Source organism: Lycium barbarum, chromosome 3, assembly GCF_019175385.1.
Source record: "Lycium barbarum isolate Lr01 chromosome 3, ASM1917538v2, whole genome shotgun sequence".
In the NCBI taxonomy this organism is placed as follows: Eukaryota; Viridiplantae; Streptophyta; class Magnoliopsida; order Solanales; family Solanaceae; genus Lycium; species Lycium barbarum.
In genome coordinates, this window is record NC_083339.1 from 138,563,656 (window position 1) to 138,581,083 (window position 17,428).

Below are 17,428 nucleotides of genomic sequence, written 5' to 3' on the forward strand. Positions count from 1 at the left end.
TTAATTTCCTTATAGGTATGCATCCTATGAGGAATAAAGCAGATTGTAATATTGTCTTATCTATTTTATATTTAAGAACAAATTTGTGTTACCCATGACTCCACTTGTTAAATAATAAACTAGACTTGCATAAATAATGTTGGTTAGGTGACTACAAAATAAAATTTCTCTTCATTTCCCTTATGTTTTTTTAACTTTTATGAATAGAAAACTAATAATATCCTACTATTTATTGAATTTTGTATACAAGGGATAAATGATTTATGCATTGTTTTAGATCTCTACCGTTCACTGTAAATCATGCTTCCTCGGCGCCTCCTTTTCAGCAGTTTGTCATATGAAGTGAGTAATTAATTTGTAAATTTATGAGAAAAAGCAACAATAGTAGTAGGAGTTAAAAGTTAAAGTGCCGATATATATCATATCTAATCATCATTAAGTAATAAATAAGTGTATAATCATACAGGTGATTCTTAATACCCAACTTCGTTAATTTTGACTGTAGAAAGCGCGAGAAAATTCACTAATTTTAAAATAAAAAACGATCAAAATAACGAAGTTGATTATTTAGAATCAATTACTCTCTTTGTCTTAATTTATGTGTCATCTCTTCCGTTTATTGAGATTCAAGTTCCGTAAATTTTTACTAGCATTTCATAATATAATTTTTATTATATTAGTATGAGAAAAATTTCAACTTATAATATTTTTCAGGCAAATTTTTAAAATTTAAATTTTACTTTTAAAATATTAGATTGATCTAATTCAATTTAATTTATAAAGATTAATTGAATTGACGCACATAAGTTGAGCCGAAAGGAGTAGTTTTAGTATTATACAACAGGTATGTGTATTTTAATCTTTTTTCCATTGTGACAATACGTATGAGTAGTGGATATTTTTTTTATGGAATTATGAGGATCCACATAATACGAAATTGTCGGCTTATGATGTCAGTTGTAGATACTGAATTGGTGGGGTCTTATCCCAAATATACCGACCTGGCAGTGGACACAGTCATGTACGCGGTGAAAATGCAAATGGCTAACTGCCAAATAATGCTAAAACCGATAATATAGCAATTAACCAGCTCATCCAGATGCCCATTTTTTGGATTATTTTTTCCAACTAAAAACAATCATCTAAATCCAATTATTCAAAATTTCAAAACATGACAAAAAAAACAAAATAGAAAATGCCGACGCAAATACACGCAGGCAAGACAATAAATAATCCTTAATCCTCTCGATTAACCCAAATCAGATCAGACAGATAGCAGCCTGCATTATGAATTATTACTCCTTCAATTCATTTTTATTTATCCAATATTTCAAAAATAAATTTTCACTTTTATTTATCACTTTTAATGTATCAAAATAAGATAATTTATTTTTTTATATTTTATCCATAATATTAATTACTCAATTCAAATTATTTTTGAAATTTAATAAAAATATGCACCAATTAATATGAATACATTGATAAATTATGTACTTTATTTATTATTTCTTAAACAACATGAAAAGATCAACGTGGAAGTAAAAGTGAACGGAAGGAGTATATGATTATGAGTCTGTTTGGATTGGCTTATAAGTTGCTTATAAGCTGTTTTAAGTTTTTTTGAGTGTTTGACTGGTCAGTTTAAAGTCATTTTGTATTTAAAATAAGCACAAAAAAATAATTGAGCCCATTTAACTTAGCTTATCTAAAACAACTTATAAGCAGCTTTAGATTATAAGATGTTTCCAGCTTATAAGCTGTTTTTTTTAAGTCTATCCAAATAGGCTCTATATCCAAAACCAGAAATTTAGGATTTGTAAAGGAAAAATAAAGTGAAAAGAAAAAGGGAAATTTGTTTATGGATAAAGCTCAGAGTTTTATCTGAGTCATTGTCCCTACCTAGTCCTTCTTTTTCACTTTTTTGACCTTTAATAATTCTTTTTTCGTACCATTCTTTTCTTCTTCTATTTGTTCTTCTCTTCTCTTTTAAGTTCCACAGAGAACACAAAAGCCACAATATATTTTGCCCCTTTTTCTTTCCTAACCACCAATACATATACTGGTCCAAAAGAACACATTTTTTGGTTCACATCCTTCCTTTTTCCTATTGAAAAAGTTGAGTTTTTTGTTCTTACATTCTTGTTCTATTCAAACAAATTGGTTCTTGATCCAAAAGGGTAGGTGGGAATTTGTTGTTGGATGCTATATCCTTGATTAGTCCTTGCATTTTTTAGGAGAAAAAAATGGCTTGTTCATTGAAAACTGTTTTTTCTGTTTCTGGCTCCTGCAAGGGCATTTTCGACAACACAGAAAAAGTCTCTTCTGCTATGCAAGTTACAGCTTTAACACCCAAAGAATTTCTAGGCAAATCTTTGGATGTATCAAATCAGATTGGTATGAACCACTGGAATGTTAAACCTCCAAGACCTATTTCCATTCATGTATGTAAAGCTTTTTTTAACTTTCTTTTTTGTGTATTTTTAAGCCTTTTTTTTTTGTTCAAAGACTGAATCTTTTTGTTGTGTTATTGATTTTAGGCACAAGCATCAATATGTATAAGCAAAGCTCAAAGATGGTGGGAAAAGACCCTTAAACCCAACATGGTAGAAATCCATTCTGCAAAAGAATTAAAGGATTCATTGTTAAATGCTGGGGACAGATTGGTCATTATTGACTTTTATTCACCTGGTTGTGGAGGTTGTAGGGCTTTACATCCCAAGGTATGTTTAATTTTTACCTAGAATGGCTTGTAAATTTTTTTTTCTCCATTTGTTTGTGTTTTAAAATCTGACCCTCTTTTTCTCAATATTTTGCAGATATGTCAACTGGCTGATTCAAACCCTGATGCAATTTTTCTAAAAGTAAACTATGAAGAACTCAAAGCCATGTGCCATGCTCTAAGGATACATGTCTTACCTTTTTTCAGATTTTATAGGGGTGCAGAAGGCAAAGTTTGTAGCTTTAGCTGTACTAATGCAACTGTAAGTTTTAAGAATTTTAGTTTCCTTAAGTCAAAAAAAATTAGTACTAATGTTTAGTTTCTCATGGCAATTTTTTTTTTATTGTTTTGCAGATCAAGAAATTTAAAGATGCATTAGGAAGGTATGGGACAGATAGGTGTAGTCTTGGTCCAGCAAAAGGTCTTGATGAATCTGAGTTATTAGCTTTGGCCTCAATTGGTCAATTATCAAGAAATGAATTATCAATGGATTATCCAGTGAAGAATGGATTTGAAGAATTTGTGCTATCAGGGTTGGATCTATCTGATAATAATTTGGGGCTAAAAGAAAGCACTGAGTTGTTGATGGCCTAACATGGAGGATCTGAGTAGAAGATTTTAGCAATTTTTTTTGGAACAAATTTGCTTTGAGATTTGTAATTTGTAAATATTTAGATGGGTTTTCCGTAAGCAGGGCTGGGTGTTTTTTTGGATAAGCCCTGACATATTTGGTCAATCTTGTCATTGGATTAAAAATAGTGATTATGGTGTGCAGATTAATTGCATTGTGCCTATCTTTTCGATTACTGTTCCATTCGATATCCTTTGTAGAATGCAATTTAAAAATCTTCTTGTCTTGTTAATAGGTGATTCAAGCAATTCAATTAAATCTTTTAACCAATTTCAAAACTTGTAGCCTTAATAGCAAATCTTATGAAAAATAAACTACGAAAAGGAGAACATCCACCTAGACATTATTCAAAAAAGTTAAAACCAAATATCTACAACCAAAGCTTCTGGATAGAGAATTGGAAAGGCTATTATAATAGACTAGTAGCAAGTTTGAATTCAGAAACCATCAGCGCTGGTCCATGATAGCGTTGAACATAAATTTGTTGATAGCTAAGTGTCACAAATGTCATTGTTAGCCTTAATAAAATACGTTGGTGTTTGATTACATGTTTGAAAGCTTTGAGAAGACAAATTTGTTGCTCTTTTATCGTTTGACAATGTCTAGATACCATGTGTTCAACGCCGGCAAGAGTATACAACTCAAGAATTTAATTTTCTCCAAGTCACTTAGGTTTGATTTTAGTTTCAACTTACTCACTCCGTTCCCCGGTAATTTTTAATGGTTTGGCACACCCATTACAAATGTTGTACTATAAAGTATTAACTACATAATACGTGGGTTATTTTACTGAAAGACCTTTAATATATGTTTAGAAAAATGTAATGAAATTTTAAAAGACTTCTTAGAAATTTGTTCTAACACTCGTTAAACAAAAGTATTTTTGAAAAAAAATTGCTTGTTTCTTACAAAAACTACTTATTATGGAACAAATTAAAAAATCTAGAAAAACTTAAAAGGAAATGGAATGAGTAATGGACTTGTTGCTAATTGCTATATGTGGACTTGGAATCAATATAATTGTTGGAGACTTAAAAACCAAAATTGAGTTTTCCATAACTCTTTCTCAATGTCCTTATCAATCTTTTATTTGTAAAACAATTTTACTAAAGACAACCTCTTCCCCCTTCGTCTCGTTTTCAAACATGTAGTTCTTCATAACTTTTGCTGAATATCACGTTTTAATGGTATTTTTTTGAAGAATAATGTCATTGTAATCCTACAAAATTGGGGCGTAACCCGTGACACAACACTAGAGCGTGCACAGCTAGAAATATGGAGTTCTTTCACATTTTTTTCTGTCCATTTTCTTCTCAGTAATTCTGTGCCAATTCAGAATTTGAAATTTATTTATTATATTTACATATTTAGTGGATTCTTCAATAGTCAATGCATATATAGAATTTGAGTTGAAACTAATAGTTTCTACTGGATCTGTATCTTATACTATGTATCCGCCTCTGATTCTACTTGGGAATTTAGACTTGCTCAAACATCTTTACATTATGAAAGCTTGCTTCTTCTATTTGAGCGTTCATGGAGTCAACTAATTCCTGTGTATATTGAATTGATTTCCACTGTAATATTCTAACAAAACATAGTTGTTGTTCTTTTTGCTTTCCACATGAAACTTGAAAAGTGTTTTTAGTTTTTATCCATTCATCCTACTAACTCAATATGACAGTTGGAGTCGTGCTTAGATTTTTTTTCATGCAATACAAGAATGAATATATCTATTTACGAAATAATGCATGTGCTAAAAATTAAAGTATATAGACATAGTAATGTTTATCGTTCTCTCTTTCTTAAGGTAAAGCTAGAACAAATGGTTGTTGTTTGATAAATCATTACTCTCAATTGTTCTACCAAAAAAAAAAAAAAAAAGGTTCAAAGTTGAGGTTTGTACTAAAATATTCCAAATTTCAAATCAGATAGACAGCTTAAATAGGACCCACTTAGTTTTGATAAATTACAAAGTAAGGGCAACATGGACCATTAAAACACTACTAGTGGTGAATCAAACATAAAAATGGAGGTTACCCTGGTATCAAGAAAGTCTAGTGGTGCAGTTGTTTTATGGAAAGAAATGGGCCCGACATTACCCACAGAAAGAGTTCCAATTTAGGTGGGTTGCCGTGGAGCTGACGAGGATAACATTCTAATTCTAATTCTAACTATATAGAAGCACCAGTTCGGGTGCTTTTTTGTGGTCCGTTTTCGTCGTCCGTTGTGAGCAGCTGCAAGATCTCATTAAATCTGTAAAATAGTTTTATCGAATTTGTGAATATTAAAAGTTACCTAAAAATTAGATGGTTTTGTTTCTCTTACAATTAATTATTTGACTTTTTTGATTTTTTTTTCCTTGAATTTGTTTTTTGTTCTATAGCTTTTCTCCTATTTTAAGATGTCACAAACCTTCAATTTAAGTGTAACTGTTGGTACCAAATTAAGAAAGGCCGGTTAACAAAAATCTAAAATTATTTCTCCTAAAGGTAACACTAATTATGAATAAAAATAAAAATATGTTTCATGAATAGTATCGTATGAACCACAAATCAATTTTTTTATTCGTCACTAAGTATCCACAATTTTTTCCACTTTGTTTTTCCCGTGAGTTTGGATATGGTGGGTTCCAGTTTTTTTTTTTTTTTTTTTTTAATACTGGTTGTATTTAATATGAGGCCCATAATTTTTTTTTAATATTAGTTGTTGTTTAATATATATGGGGCCCATAATTTTTTTTTTACAATTTTTTTTATTATGGGCCTGTTTAATATGGGGCCCAAATTTTTATTTTTTTTCATGGGGGGCCCCACAACGGTCGACGAAAAGCACCCAATCGATGCTTCTAATATAGTAGTAAAAACACGATTAATATAACATTGTAATTTGTGCTCCGTATTTAAAACTTTATTATATTAGTATTTGCTACGAATACGCATGGTGTTTAATATGGGGCCCACATTTTTTTTTTAACATTGTTTATTTTTTTAATATGAGATTCACTTTTTTTTTTTAATATTGCTTAATTTTGTTAATATGGGGTCCACTTTTTTTTTCCCGTGAGTTTGGATGTGGTGGGTTCCAGTTTTTTTTTTTTTTTTTAATACTGGTTGGTATTTAATATGAGGCCCATAATTTTTTTTATTATTATTATGGGCCTGTTTAATATGGGGCCCAAATTTTTTTTTTCATGGGGGGCCCCACAACGGACGACGAAAAGCACCCAACCGGTGCTTCTAATATAGACTAGACGGCTTATGCCCGTGCTGCGCACGGGCCCAACACTTTAGATTATAGGACATCTATGTGTATGTAATTGTCTTTGAATAGTGATTATATATATATATATAGAGAGAGAGAGTATATGTTATGTTTAAAACATGATTAATATAACATTATAGTTTGTGCTCCGTAACTAAAATTTTATTATATTAATGTTTGCTACGAATACAAAATTGGCAAATTTATTAATATTTTTTAAAAGAGAAGACTTGTTGTAAAAATTGATTTTCTATCTAAACGAACAAATACTATTTTTAATTGTTGGTAATATTCTCCGTTTAGCTCATTTTACTTGTCATGTTTTCTTTTGCATTAAATTCTATCTTATTTTAAAATATAAATATTTTAAGTATATTTAGTGAACATAATAACTTGATATTGTCAATATGGGATACTATGTTCAAAACACGATTAATATAACATTGTAGTTTGTGCTCCGTATTTAAAAATTTACTATATTAGTGTTTCCTACGAATACACATGGTGTTTAATATGGGGCCCACATTTTGTTTTTAACATTGTTTGTTTTTTAAATATGGTATTCACTTTTTTTTTCAATATTGTTTGATTTTGTTAATATGGGCCACTTTTTTTTCCCGTGAGTTTGGATGTGGTGGGTTCCACTTTTTTTTTAATACTAGATGGTGTTTAATATGAGACCCACAATGTGGGATTCATTTTTTTTTTATATATATTGCTTGATTTTGTCAATGTGGGATACTATGTTCAAAACATATAACATTGTAATTTGTGCTATGTATTTCAAACTTTATTATATTAATGTTTTCTACGAATAAGCACGGTGTTTAATATGGGGCCCACAATTTTATTTTTTTTAATATTGCTTGATTTTGTTAATATGGGGTTCACTTTTTTTTTCCCGTGAGTTTGGATGTGGTGGGTTCCACTTTTTTTTTTTTAATACTGGATGGTGTTTAATATGGGGCCAACATTTTTTTAATATTAGTTGTTGTTTAATATATATAGGGCCCACAAATTTTTTTTATAATTTTTTTTAATGTTCCTGTTTAATATGCGGCCCAATTTTTATTTTTATTTTATATATACTATGTTCAAAACACGATTGATATAACATTGTAATTTGTGCTCCGTATCTAAAACTTTATTATATTAGTGTTTGCTAAGAATACAAAGTCTGCACTTTTTTTTTTGACATTGTTTATTTTTTTAATATGGGATTCATTTTTTTTTATATATATTGCTTGATTTTGTCAATATGGGATACTATGTTCAAAACACGATTAATATAACATTATAGTTTGTGCTCCGTATTTAAAACTCTATTATATTAGTGTTTGCTACGAATACGCACGGTATTTAATTTGGTGCCCACAATTTTTTTTTAACATTGTTTGTTTTTTTAATATGGGATTCGCTTTTTTTTTTAATATTACTTGATTTTGTTAATATGGGGTTCACTTTTTTTTTCCCGTGAGTTTGGATGTACTGGGTTCCACCTTCTTTTTTAATACTGGATGGTGTTTAATATGGGGCCCGCATTTTTTTTAATATTAGTTGTTGTTTAATATATATGGGGCCCACAAATTATTATTTTTACAATTTTTTTTATGGGCCTGTTTAATATGGGGCCCAATTTTTTTTTTTTTATATGTGCTATGTTCAAAACACGATTGATATAACATTGTAATTTGTGCTCCGTATCTAAAACTTTATTATATTAGTGTTTGCTACGAATACGCATGGTGTTTAATATGGGCCCACTTTTTTTTTTAACATTGTTTGTTTTTTAAATATGGGATTTGTTTTTTTTTATAATACTGGTTGGTATTTAATATGGGGCCCACAATTTTTTAAAAATATTATTTGTTGTTTAATATATATGGGATTCATAATTTTTATGGTTTTGTACTCTGTATTTAAAACTTTATTATATTCGTGTTTGCTACGAAAATTTATTAATACCTTTTAAAAGAAAAGACTTATTTAAAAGTATTTTCCTCTATTTGATATAAAACAATAGCAATATTTAAGCATCAATTGATACTTTCAATTTTAATTCGATTAATTTAAAGGTGTAAAATACTTATTATTTTTTATCAAATTTTGATTTGGATAATTCTAATTCAAATTATTAAATTAATTTTACATGTTTGAAACGAAACAAAGATTTTCTATTTAAACGAAGAAATGCTATTTTTTAATTTTTGGTAAATATTCTCGGTTTAGTTCATTTTACTTGTCATGTTGTCTTTTGCATGGTTTTTTAAGGAAACGTGAATTAGAATTAGAATTTGACTAATTTACCTTATTCATTAGTTGATCTCCATTTGATATTAATCTCTTTTCACATTTATTAGAGTAAGGATAAAAATAAAAAAGTAATTAAATAAAAGAAAAAGTAGACAAATAATATGAGACAAAGAGAGTAACAAAGTTCGTGGCGACAGTAAGCATATTTAGAAAACATCCTTCAAATTGTAAATTTGTCTTTCTATATCGTGTAATTTAAATCCTTTTGAGTTATAAAACTTGTGATGTACCTTATTGTGAAGTATAAAAAATGTGTTCTGCATATTAACAACTTGTACTGTTGTTTGGACATGATTTGATTAAAATTTGGAGAAAAAAGTATTTGAATTTGAAATTAAAAGAAGATATTTAAAGTAAACTGTTACAATTGTATTTCACTTACAAAAAAAAAATTTGTAAAAATCATTATTTCACTTAAAATAGTCTGTAAGCTTGTTTTTAGAACTTTTAAATTATTTTATTATAAATCTGAAATCATAATAATAAATCAGATTGATAAATAAATACTCCGTACTCATTTGAAATAACTTTAAGATATTATTTTCAATAGTGAAAATTATTTATCAAGCGTGAAGGAAAAAGTCTTGTCATAAAATTATTGTAGAGGGGTACACTGGCCCATATTTATTAGCACTAAACTATTTGACAAAAGTAAGAAACACTTGTCGTGAAATGTTAGGTTGATGGTGTGTATATTGATGTAAACCCCTTTAATTTGGCCATTTTTTTTTTTTGACGACAAGCAGACGACGAAGAGTGCGTAAGAACTCACTCTTCTAAATAGTAGTAAAGTAAAGTAATTTATGGTACAGGGATATTTTGGTAACTCAGGACGAATTTGCTTTTCCTGATTGGTCAGTAGTGCTTGCTACTGTAGTTGCTTCTTTATTTTTGGGTTGTGAAGAATTTACAATCCTTTACAATAGTGGGCCCATATGAGTTTATCATTTCAGTCTTGATCACCGTTGTAGCTTTGTACACGTGCTATTGTATACCTTTTGAGTCTTTGACATTCAGTTGCTAATGCCATCCTACTGATCAAATAAATGTACATCATTATTAATGAAATTTTGTTTAGTTAACGTTAATTTATTATATTTTCATAACGATGTACCTCATAACAGTATATAATCTATGTAAAAATACATAGATTATGAAAATATAATAAATTAACAGTATATAAAACATAACTTGGGCCCCATATTAAATAGGCCCATAAAAAAAATTGTAAAAAAAAAATGTGAGCCTCATATATATTAAACAACAACTAATATAAAAATAAAATTGTGGGCCCTTCTATATAGTAGTAATATATCCGTTCCAATTTAATTAAAAAAAATTGTAGGCCCCATATATATTAAACAATAACTAATATTAAAAAAATAGTGCAAATTAATAATGTCCAAAAAAAAAACTCATATTAAAAACTCAAACAATATTCATGTAATTTTCAAAGTATCTCATTAAGTTAATAATGATGGATTCATTGTCATGTGCGTATTCGTAGCAAACACTAATATAATAAAGTTTTAAATACGGAGCACAAACTATAATGTTATATTAATCGTGTTTTGAACATAGTATCCCATATTGACAAAATCAAGCAATATATATATATATAAAAAAAAGTGAATCCCATATTAAAAAAACAAACAATGTAAAAAAAAAAGTGCAAAAAAAAATTATGTGCCCCATAATTCTAATATATATATATGCATAAAAATAGTGCAAATTAATAATGTCAAAAAAAAAGTGCAGACTTTGTATTCGTAGCAAACACTAATATAATAAAGTTTTAGATACGGAGCACAAACTACAATGTTATATTAATCGTGTTTTGAACTAGTATATGTATATATATTATATGCATAAAAATAGTACAAACTAATAATGTCCAAAAAAAAAAGTGTGGGCCCCATAATTCTAATATATATATATATATATATATATATATATATATATATATATATATATATATATATCGTTCCAATTTAATAAAAAAAAATTATGGGTTCCATATATATTAAACAACAACTAATATTAAAAAAATAGTGTAAATTAATAATGTCTAAAAAAAAAGTGCACCGCATATTAAAAAATCAAGCAATATTCATGTAATTTCCAAAGTATCTCATTAAGTTAATAATGATGGATTCATTGTCACGTGCGTATTCGTAACAAACACTAATATAATAAAATTTTAAATACGGAGCACAAACTACAATATTATATTAATCGTGTTTTGAACATAGTATCCCATATTGACAAAATCAAGCTATATATATATATACATAAAAATAGTACAAATTAATAATGTCAAAAAAAAAGTGCGCTCCATATTAAAAAATCAAACAATATTCATGTAATTTTCAAAGTATCTCATTAAGTCAATAATGATGGATTCATTGCCACATGCGTATCAATCCATTAGTGGGAGCAAATGAAATTGTTTTTCTTCAAAAAGTTAAGTAGTCAAACTATACAGTTTTTTTTTTTTTTATATTAGCCTGAGATCTAATCTAGATATTAAACTGTTGTATTTGCTATTCCGCCATGTCATTTATTTGTTATGTTCACTAAAATAAATATACTTAAAATATTTATATTTTAAACTAAGATAGAATTTAATTACTTCTTTATTTTTATTCTTACTCTAATAAATGTTAAAAGAGATTAATATCGTAAAAAAATAATATCAAATGGAGATCAAATAATGAATAAGGTAAATTAGTCAAATTACAATTCTATTCGGCGTTTTCTTAAAAAACCATGCAAAAGACAACATAACAAGTAAAATGAGCTAAACCGAAAATATTTACCAAAAATTAAAAAATAGTATTTCTTCGTTTAAATGGAAAATCAATTTCTACTTTGTTTCATCTCAAACATGTAAAATTAATTTAATAATTTGAATTAGAATTATCCAAATCAAAATTTGGTAAAAAGGAAAATAGTTTCCTTTTAAACATGTCTTCTCTTTTAAAAAATATTAATAAATTTACCGATTTTGTATTCGTAGCAAACATTAATATAATAAAATTTTAAATACGGAGCACAAACTACAATGTTATATTAATCGTGTTTTGAACATCATATATATATATATATATATATATATATATATAATCACTATTCAAAGACAATTACATACACATAAATGCATTATAATCTAAAATGTTGAGCTCGTGCTGCCGTCTAGTTTAATGTGAAATGTGGGAATCTCATAGATTTTCGAATTTAGACTGGGATGTGTATGTGCTACTGACAATTCATTTACTCACACTCTTCACCACTTGTTTCGATATACAATATTTCCCTCATTATTCAGAGCCGATAAAAATACCTAAAAACACTTACTTTTAAGCAAGAAAAGTATAAAAATAAGTCAAAAGCTAAAAGTGAGGTATTCTCAACTAATGATTTTTTACTTTTAGCTTATTAGCTACTCCCTCCGTCCCATAATAAGTGTTACCTTAACTAAAAACACGCATATTAAGAAACTAATAATGCAATATGAAATTTACCAAATTACCCATATATAATAAAAATAAATTATTTTTACCTTTTAATTAGAGCATGCACAAGAAGTAAATCTTTTGATATTGGGAATCCAACAATATAAAGTCACTATGTGACTTTTTTAATCATCATTTAAATCTTACTTTTGTTGTCTAAGAGTAGAATTGAAAAAAACTAATCAATTTGTGTCCTGATCTCCTAAGGTGACACTTATTATGAAACAAAAATTTTTTGCTAAGATGACATTTATTATGAGACGGAGGGAGTACTTTTTAAAAGCCAGTCCAAACACCCTCTAAAAGTCATTTTTAATTTATTTGAGTGTTTGATAAAAATAGAAAATAGCTTAAATTAAGTTAAAAAGTGCTTAAAATAAGCCAAAATAAAAAAATTGTTCAATCCCAACTTTTTTTTTTTTGGCTTAAAAACCATTTTGGTTTGATCAACAACTTTACCCTTTTGTCCCTTATATTTTCCGTTAATTCCAATACTACCCTTACTTCTAAAAACCTTTTTAAGCACTTTTATTCAAACACGTAACTGCTTATTTATAAAATAACTTTCAGCATTTAAAAGTACTTTAAGCACTTATGCTTAAAAGTCACTTTTTTTTTCAGCTAATCCAAACGGGCTCCTAATGCACTTTATTTACGGGAAACTTCCGCATTTAACCATTCCTCTAAGATACATGCTCCCTCCCTCTATTTTTATTTGTCCACTATATTAAAAATATATATTCACCTTTATTTTTTCAATTTTAAAAAATTATCATTTTATTTATTATTTCTTGAGGGGTGTGCAAGTCAAATATGGACAAGTAAACATGAGCATAGGGAGTATTATATATAGGCTTATATATATGTCCCTTATTTTTTTAAGCGGATGGTTATATAAAGTGATTTAAACTTTAATTGGATCAATTTTTTAAGACTGTAGTATTTAACTCATTTGACAATGAGCTTTATGAATTTAAACATTAATATTTATTGAAATATTAAAAGTTTTCACAAACACACTCATGTATAAGCTCCTCATAAAAAAATGTGTGATTCAATTAAAAGAATTTGAAATACAAAGTGTTAAAACGGTATAATTTATGTGTGATGTGTGAATTTGAGTTTACTTTACAGGTTTTTCCGAAACATAAAATTTACGTATTTTAGAATTATGCTACTTATAAGTCTGCAAAGTTAACAAGTTAAAAGATTTTTAAAGAAATCGACAAACTTATTGTCATAAACAAAGTTGTTCGACCGTTTAACTAATAATATTGTGACGTAAAATAAGAGGGGAAATATTTTTGTATCGTTCAAAATCGAGTCCCCCTGACTGGTGTAGTCCGAGAACACAATACGTTTAAGAACCAGACAAGGACCAGAAGACAATCAAGAATACAAAAGTTTCATTACATTTACATTTCTAATTGAAATTTTTGCTTTTTCCAATTGTTTCAGATTAATGTTTTAAGTCTTTTATAATTATAAAAATTAAACCATACCAAAACAAAAGTTTCATTACACTCACAATTACTTCTTAAGTCTATCTTAAGATTAAGAAAAATGTTATATCATCCGTTAGTTTATGTTAAATAAATATCTCAAACAAATAATATTGACATGTTTGTCACGCACTTAGTCTTGAACTAAGCATATCATGTAGCACTTGATAATTTGCTCACGATCTTACACAACATGTTCATGATCTTGTTTTGTTTAAGATTTAAGTGTTTATTTTTTAAGGTTTTGATTTAAGCGTGTTATTTTTTAATCACGACAAAACATTATTTTGAATATAAATATAATTCTAAAAACTATAAGGAGAAAAACTAGTTGTAAAGTAATCAAACTTTAAATGGTTATAACTTTGCGCTCGGACGTCCGTTTTACGCGTTTTTTATTTAACTTGCGTATTTTTTCGAGATCTATGCGGACAAACAGCCATAAGGCGGTTTGACCGAGTCGATTTTAAAAAAAAACACCTTTTATCCCATTTAATTTCAATTTTCCCCAAATTGGCGTAAAATTTTCAATTTTATTTACTTACAAGATGATGATACGCAATAGATTTCAACGTAAAAATCTCGGGGTAATGTAGCTGTGAATGTCATTTTCACTTCTGCGGTTTCAATTTTTGAAAATAAAGCTGACTAATTTTTCTCGACATATAAAGTTGATTAAAATAACCTTACAGTCAAACACTAAATTTTTTCAAACAAAACTTATTTCGGGCTTCAACCCCTAAAATGACGATCCGAATGTATACGTATCCTTGATGTATTGAGCCTACATTATTGTACGCAGAAAAAAAATATCAGGTTCTATATAAAATATTGAAGTCGTTTCGGAGTCTTGACATACGACTAATCGTTGGTCAAAGTATGCAAAAACACACTAAGTGTTACAAAATGACGATCCGAACGTCTACGTATCCTTGATGTATAGAGCCTACATTATTGTACGCAAAAAAAATATCAAGTTATATATAAAATATTAACATTTCGGAGTCTTCACACACAACTAATCATTGGTCAAAGTATGAAAAAACACTAAGTTTTTCAAACAAAACTTACTTCGGACACTTTTTCAACCCCTAAAATAACAATCCGATCTACTACATATCCTTGATGTATTGAGCCTACATTATTGTACGCAGAAAAAAATATCAGGTTCTATATAAAATATTAACGTTTCGGAGTCTTTACACACGATTAATCATTGATCAAAGTATGAAAAAACACACTAAGTGTTACAAAAAAACAAATTTACTAAATTTTTGTTAGTGCTCGCTAAAAAAAAAAAAAAAAAAAACTTTAGAGGTAAAACGAGGATCAGTCCACGCTTTACTAAATATATTTGTAAAACGTGGATTGATCCACGTTATACAAAATATATTGTATAACGTGGATATACGTTCAAATTCTTTTTTTTAATTTTTCATTGATTTGGATCTGAGAGCCGAAAAAAACTTTGGGGTATATCGTGGGCCACGATATACCCCTTTTGGTATATGAATTTTTGAGCATCCCTTTTGATAAATACCATATATTTTTATATCCTTTAAGCTCCGAACTCTCTCCCGCAGCTCTGTTTTCTCAATATTGGAGTCATTCTATTTAGTACTCCTATTCAGTTTCGAAATCTTGCTTTAGTGGTCGTCTAATTTATCTCATATCTTGAGACTATTTTATTCCATCTAGGAGATGATAGAAAATAATCCCAGAATAAGTGATATAAAAAAGTATATCCCAACTTATACCATGAAAGGCATTTTATACTTTATTTGATATAAGATATATATTTATCTCAAACATGATACAAAAATTAGTGCTAAGATATGTCAGCTTATACCTCCTACCAAACGACCCCTTAATTCCCTATTTCCTCACCTTGTTCTTTTGTTTCTTCCAAATTGAAAGGAGAAATGTTCTTATTCTTGTTGCATTAAGTACTGTTCTTATTCTTACTGTTAAAAGAACACACCAACCACAGGAGAATTTTATGGAGGATGCCTTGAATTTTTACTTCATTATACCAAAAAATTAATATAGTGACTTTCATCAAAGCTCATAGTGCAACATCAATTGTTGCTCCCACGTACTTAAATCTTCTAATAAAAGAAGAGACTAAATCGTATGAAGCTCCATATCCACATATGTTGCTTTCATTTCATTACGAGTAAATGAATTAAAACTAGTATAGGAAATGTAAGAAGTTCGGTAAGCAGATATGTCGACTGTAGAACAACAACCGGCCAGTAAACTTCTCAAATTAAATTCATGTAGCTACAGCCACATTGGCAATCAAGATGTTGGGTACTGAATTTCACCCATCTCTTGGTACAATGTAGCTTTGGATCCAGTCATATTTTTGGAAGAATAGACAGTTCTAACATAGCATGTTCTAAATCCTCAACAGCAGTATTTAAGAAGTGGCAAATACAGGGTCCTAGACTACAAGAAACTTTCTATATTTGGGAGCAAAAGAAGCCTGTTGAATGAAATTTGGTACTTGAAACATGTGATCAGTCCTATTATTCGAAGATATGGTTCACATGTGGAAATTTTGTTAGATTTCTCTCTCTTTTCAGGTGAACAAGCTAAACACTATAGAGTGAAGATATAAAACAGCAGATAAACATAGAACACAACAAAATAAATGATTTATTACCAACATGAGTGAATATATAAAACAAAGAACACCAAAATAAATCATTCTAAAGAGAAACAAAGAACCAAATGAACAAATGTAAGATGGGATTGATTGTTTGCCTCAGAGGTAGTGACAATTGCAGATCATCATCCTTGTCTCTGATAATACGTGCAAAATATGAATACATCATTAGCAAACAAGAAAAAATCCAACAGGATTTATTTTTTGAAAAAGGGAAAACTATTTTAAAATCAACAAAAAACCCAAAACAATTAATCAGCCTCAGTTACTGAGGTGATTTAAAATGCTCTATCACCCTTTTTTCTGATACTATATGCAAATATGAACACATCACTTGCAAAAGTCCAGGAGAATGGAGGCCAAAATGAAACTAAGTAAAGAGCACTTCAAAATCCCAACGTGAAAACAAAAAAGAAAACATCAATATAGCCTCAGCTGCGATGATTCGTTGACATGATCATGAAGAATCACAAGTCTTTTTTGGTAACATCATCGGCAAATATGATACAAATTGGTTTTACAAAAACATCAATTCCAGGTTTTATTACTTAATAAAAGGTAAAGCTGCCAAGAAACAAATTTGAAATTAAAAAGGACTAGTGCATCAGAGAGATTCCCATCGACAAATCATCATAACCTGTAGGTTCTGATGTCCCTGTCTGTTTTATCATCACTTGCACGGGCCATAATGAAATACTTTATGAAATAAAACAGAAACAATAATGGTAAAAGATGGGTTTTACATGTAGTTGATTTTGAATGCACATGCCTCACTACAAAATCAATAGAATAAAAACAAATAATGTTTCACTG

The 17,428-nt window shown here is 28.7% G+C and overlaps 1 protein-coding gene and 3 non-coding genes across 4 annotated transcripts; 1 reads left to right on the forward strand and 3 right to left on the reverse strand.

Annotated features, from left to right (window-relative positions):
• The first annotated feature begins 1,977 nt into the window (after positions 1 to 1,977).
• LOC132632928 (thioredoxin-like 1-2, chloroplastic) lies at positions 1,978 to 3,499 on the forward strand. Its single transcript, XM_060349080.1, has 4 exons — positions 1,978 to 2,441; positions 2,538 to 2,720; positions 2,817 to 2,981; positions 3,074 to 3,499. Exons 1-4 carry the CDS (start codon positions 2,244 to 2,246, stop codon positions 3,311 to 3,313), a joined length of 786 nt encoding a protein of 261 aa, XP_060205063.1. The 5' UTR covers positions 1,978 to 2,243; the 3' UTR covers positions 3,314 to 3,499.
• Positions 3,500 to 16,145: 12,646 nt separating this feature from the next.
• On the reverse strand, positions 16,146 to 16,236 carry LOC132634543 (small nucleolar RNA snoR109). The gene has a single exon (XR_009580262.1). It is a non-coding gene; the product is annotated as a small nucleolar RNA snoR109 (small nucleolar RNA).
• Positions 16,237 to 16,710: 474 nt separating this feature from the next.
• Positions 16,711 to 16,789, reverse strand: LOC132634555 (small nucleolar RNA snoR122). Its single transcript, XR_009580273.1, has one exon. It is a non-coding gene; the product is annotated as a small nucleolar RNA snoR122 (small nucleolar RNA).
• A 424-nt stretch (positions 16,790 to 17,213) lies between these two features.
• Positions 17,214 to 17,296, reverse strand: LOC132634539 (small nucleolar RNA R44/J54/Z268 family). Its single transcript, XR_009580257.1, has one exon. It is a non-coding gene; the product is annotated as a small nucleolar RNA R44/J54/Z268 family (small nucleolar RNA).
• Between the last annotated feature and the right edge of the window lie 132 nt (positions 17,297 to 17,428).

Coding starts and splice junctions, on each gene's coding strand:
- LOC132632928 (XM_060349080.1), top strand. CDS start 2,244: ATGGCTTGTTCATTGAAAACTGTTTTTTCTGTTTCTGGCTCCTGCAAG. Junction 2,721..2,816: donor GTAGGGCTTTACATCCCAAG/GTATGTTTAATT, acceptor AATATTTTGCAG/ATATGTCAACTGGCTGATTC. Junction 2,982..3,073: donor TTAGCTGTACTAATGCAACT/GTAAGTTTTAAG, acceptor ATTGTTTTGCAG/ATCAAGAAATTTAAAGATGC.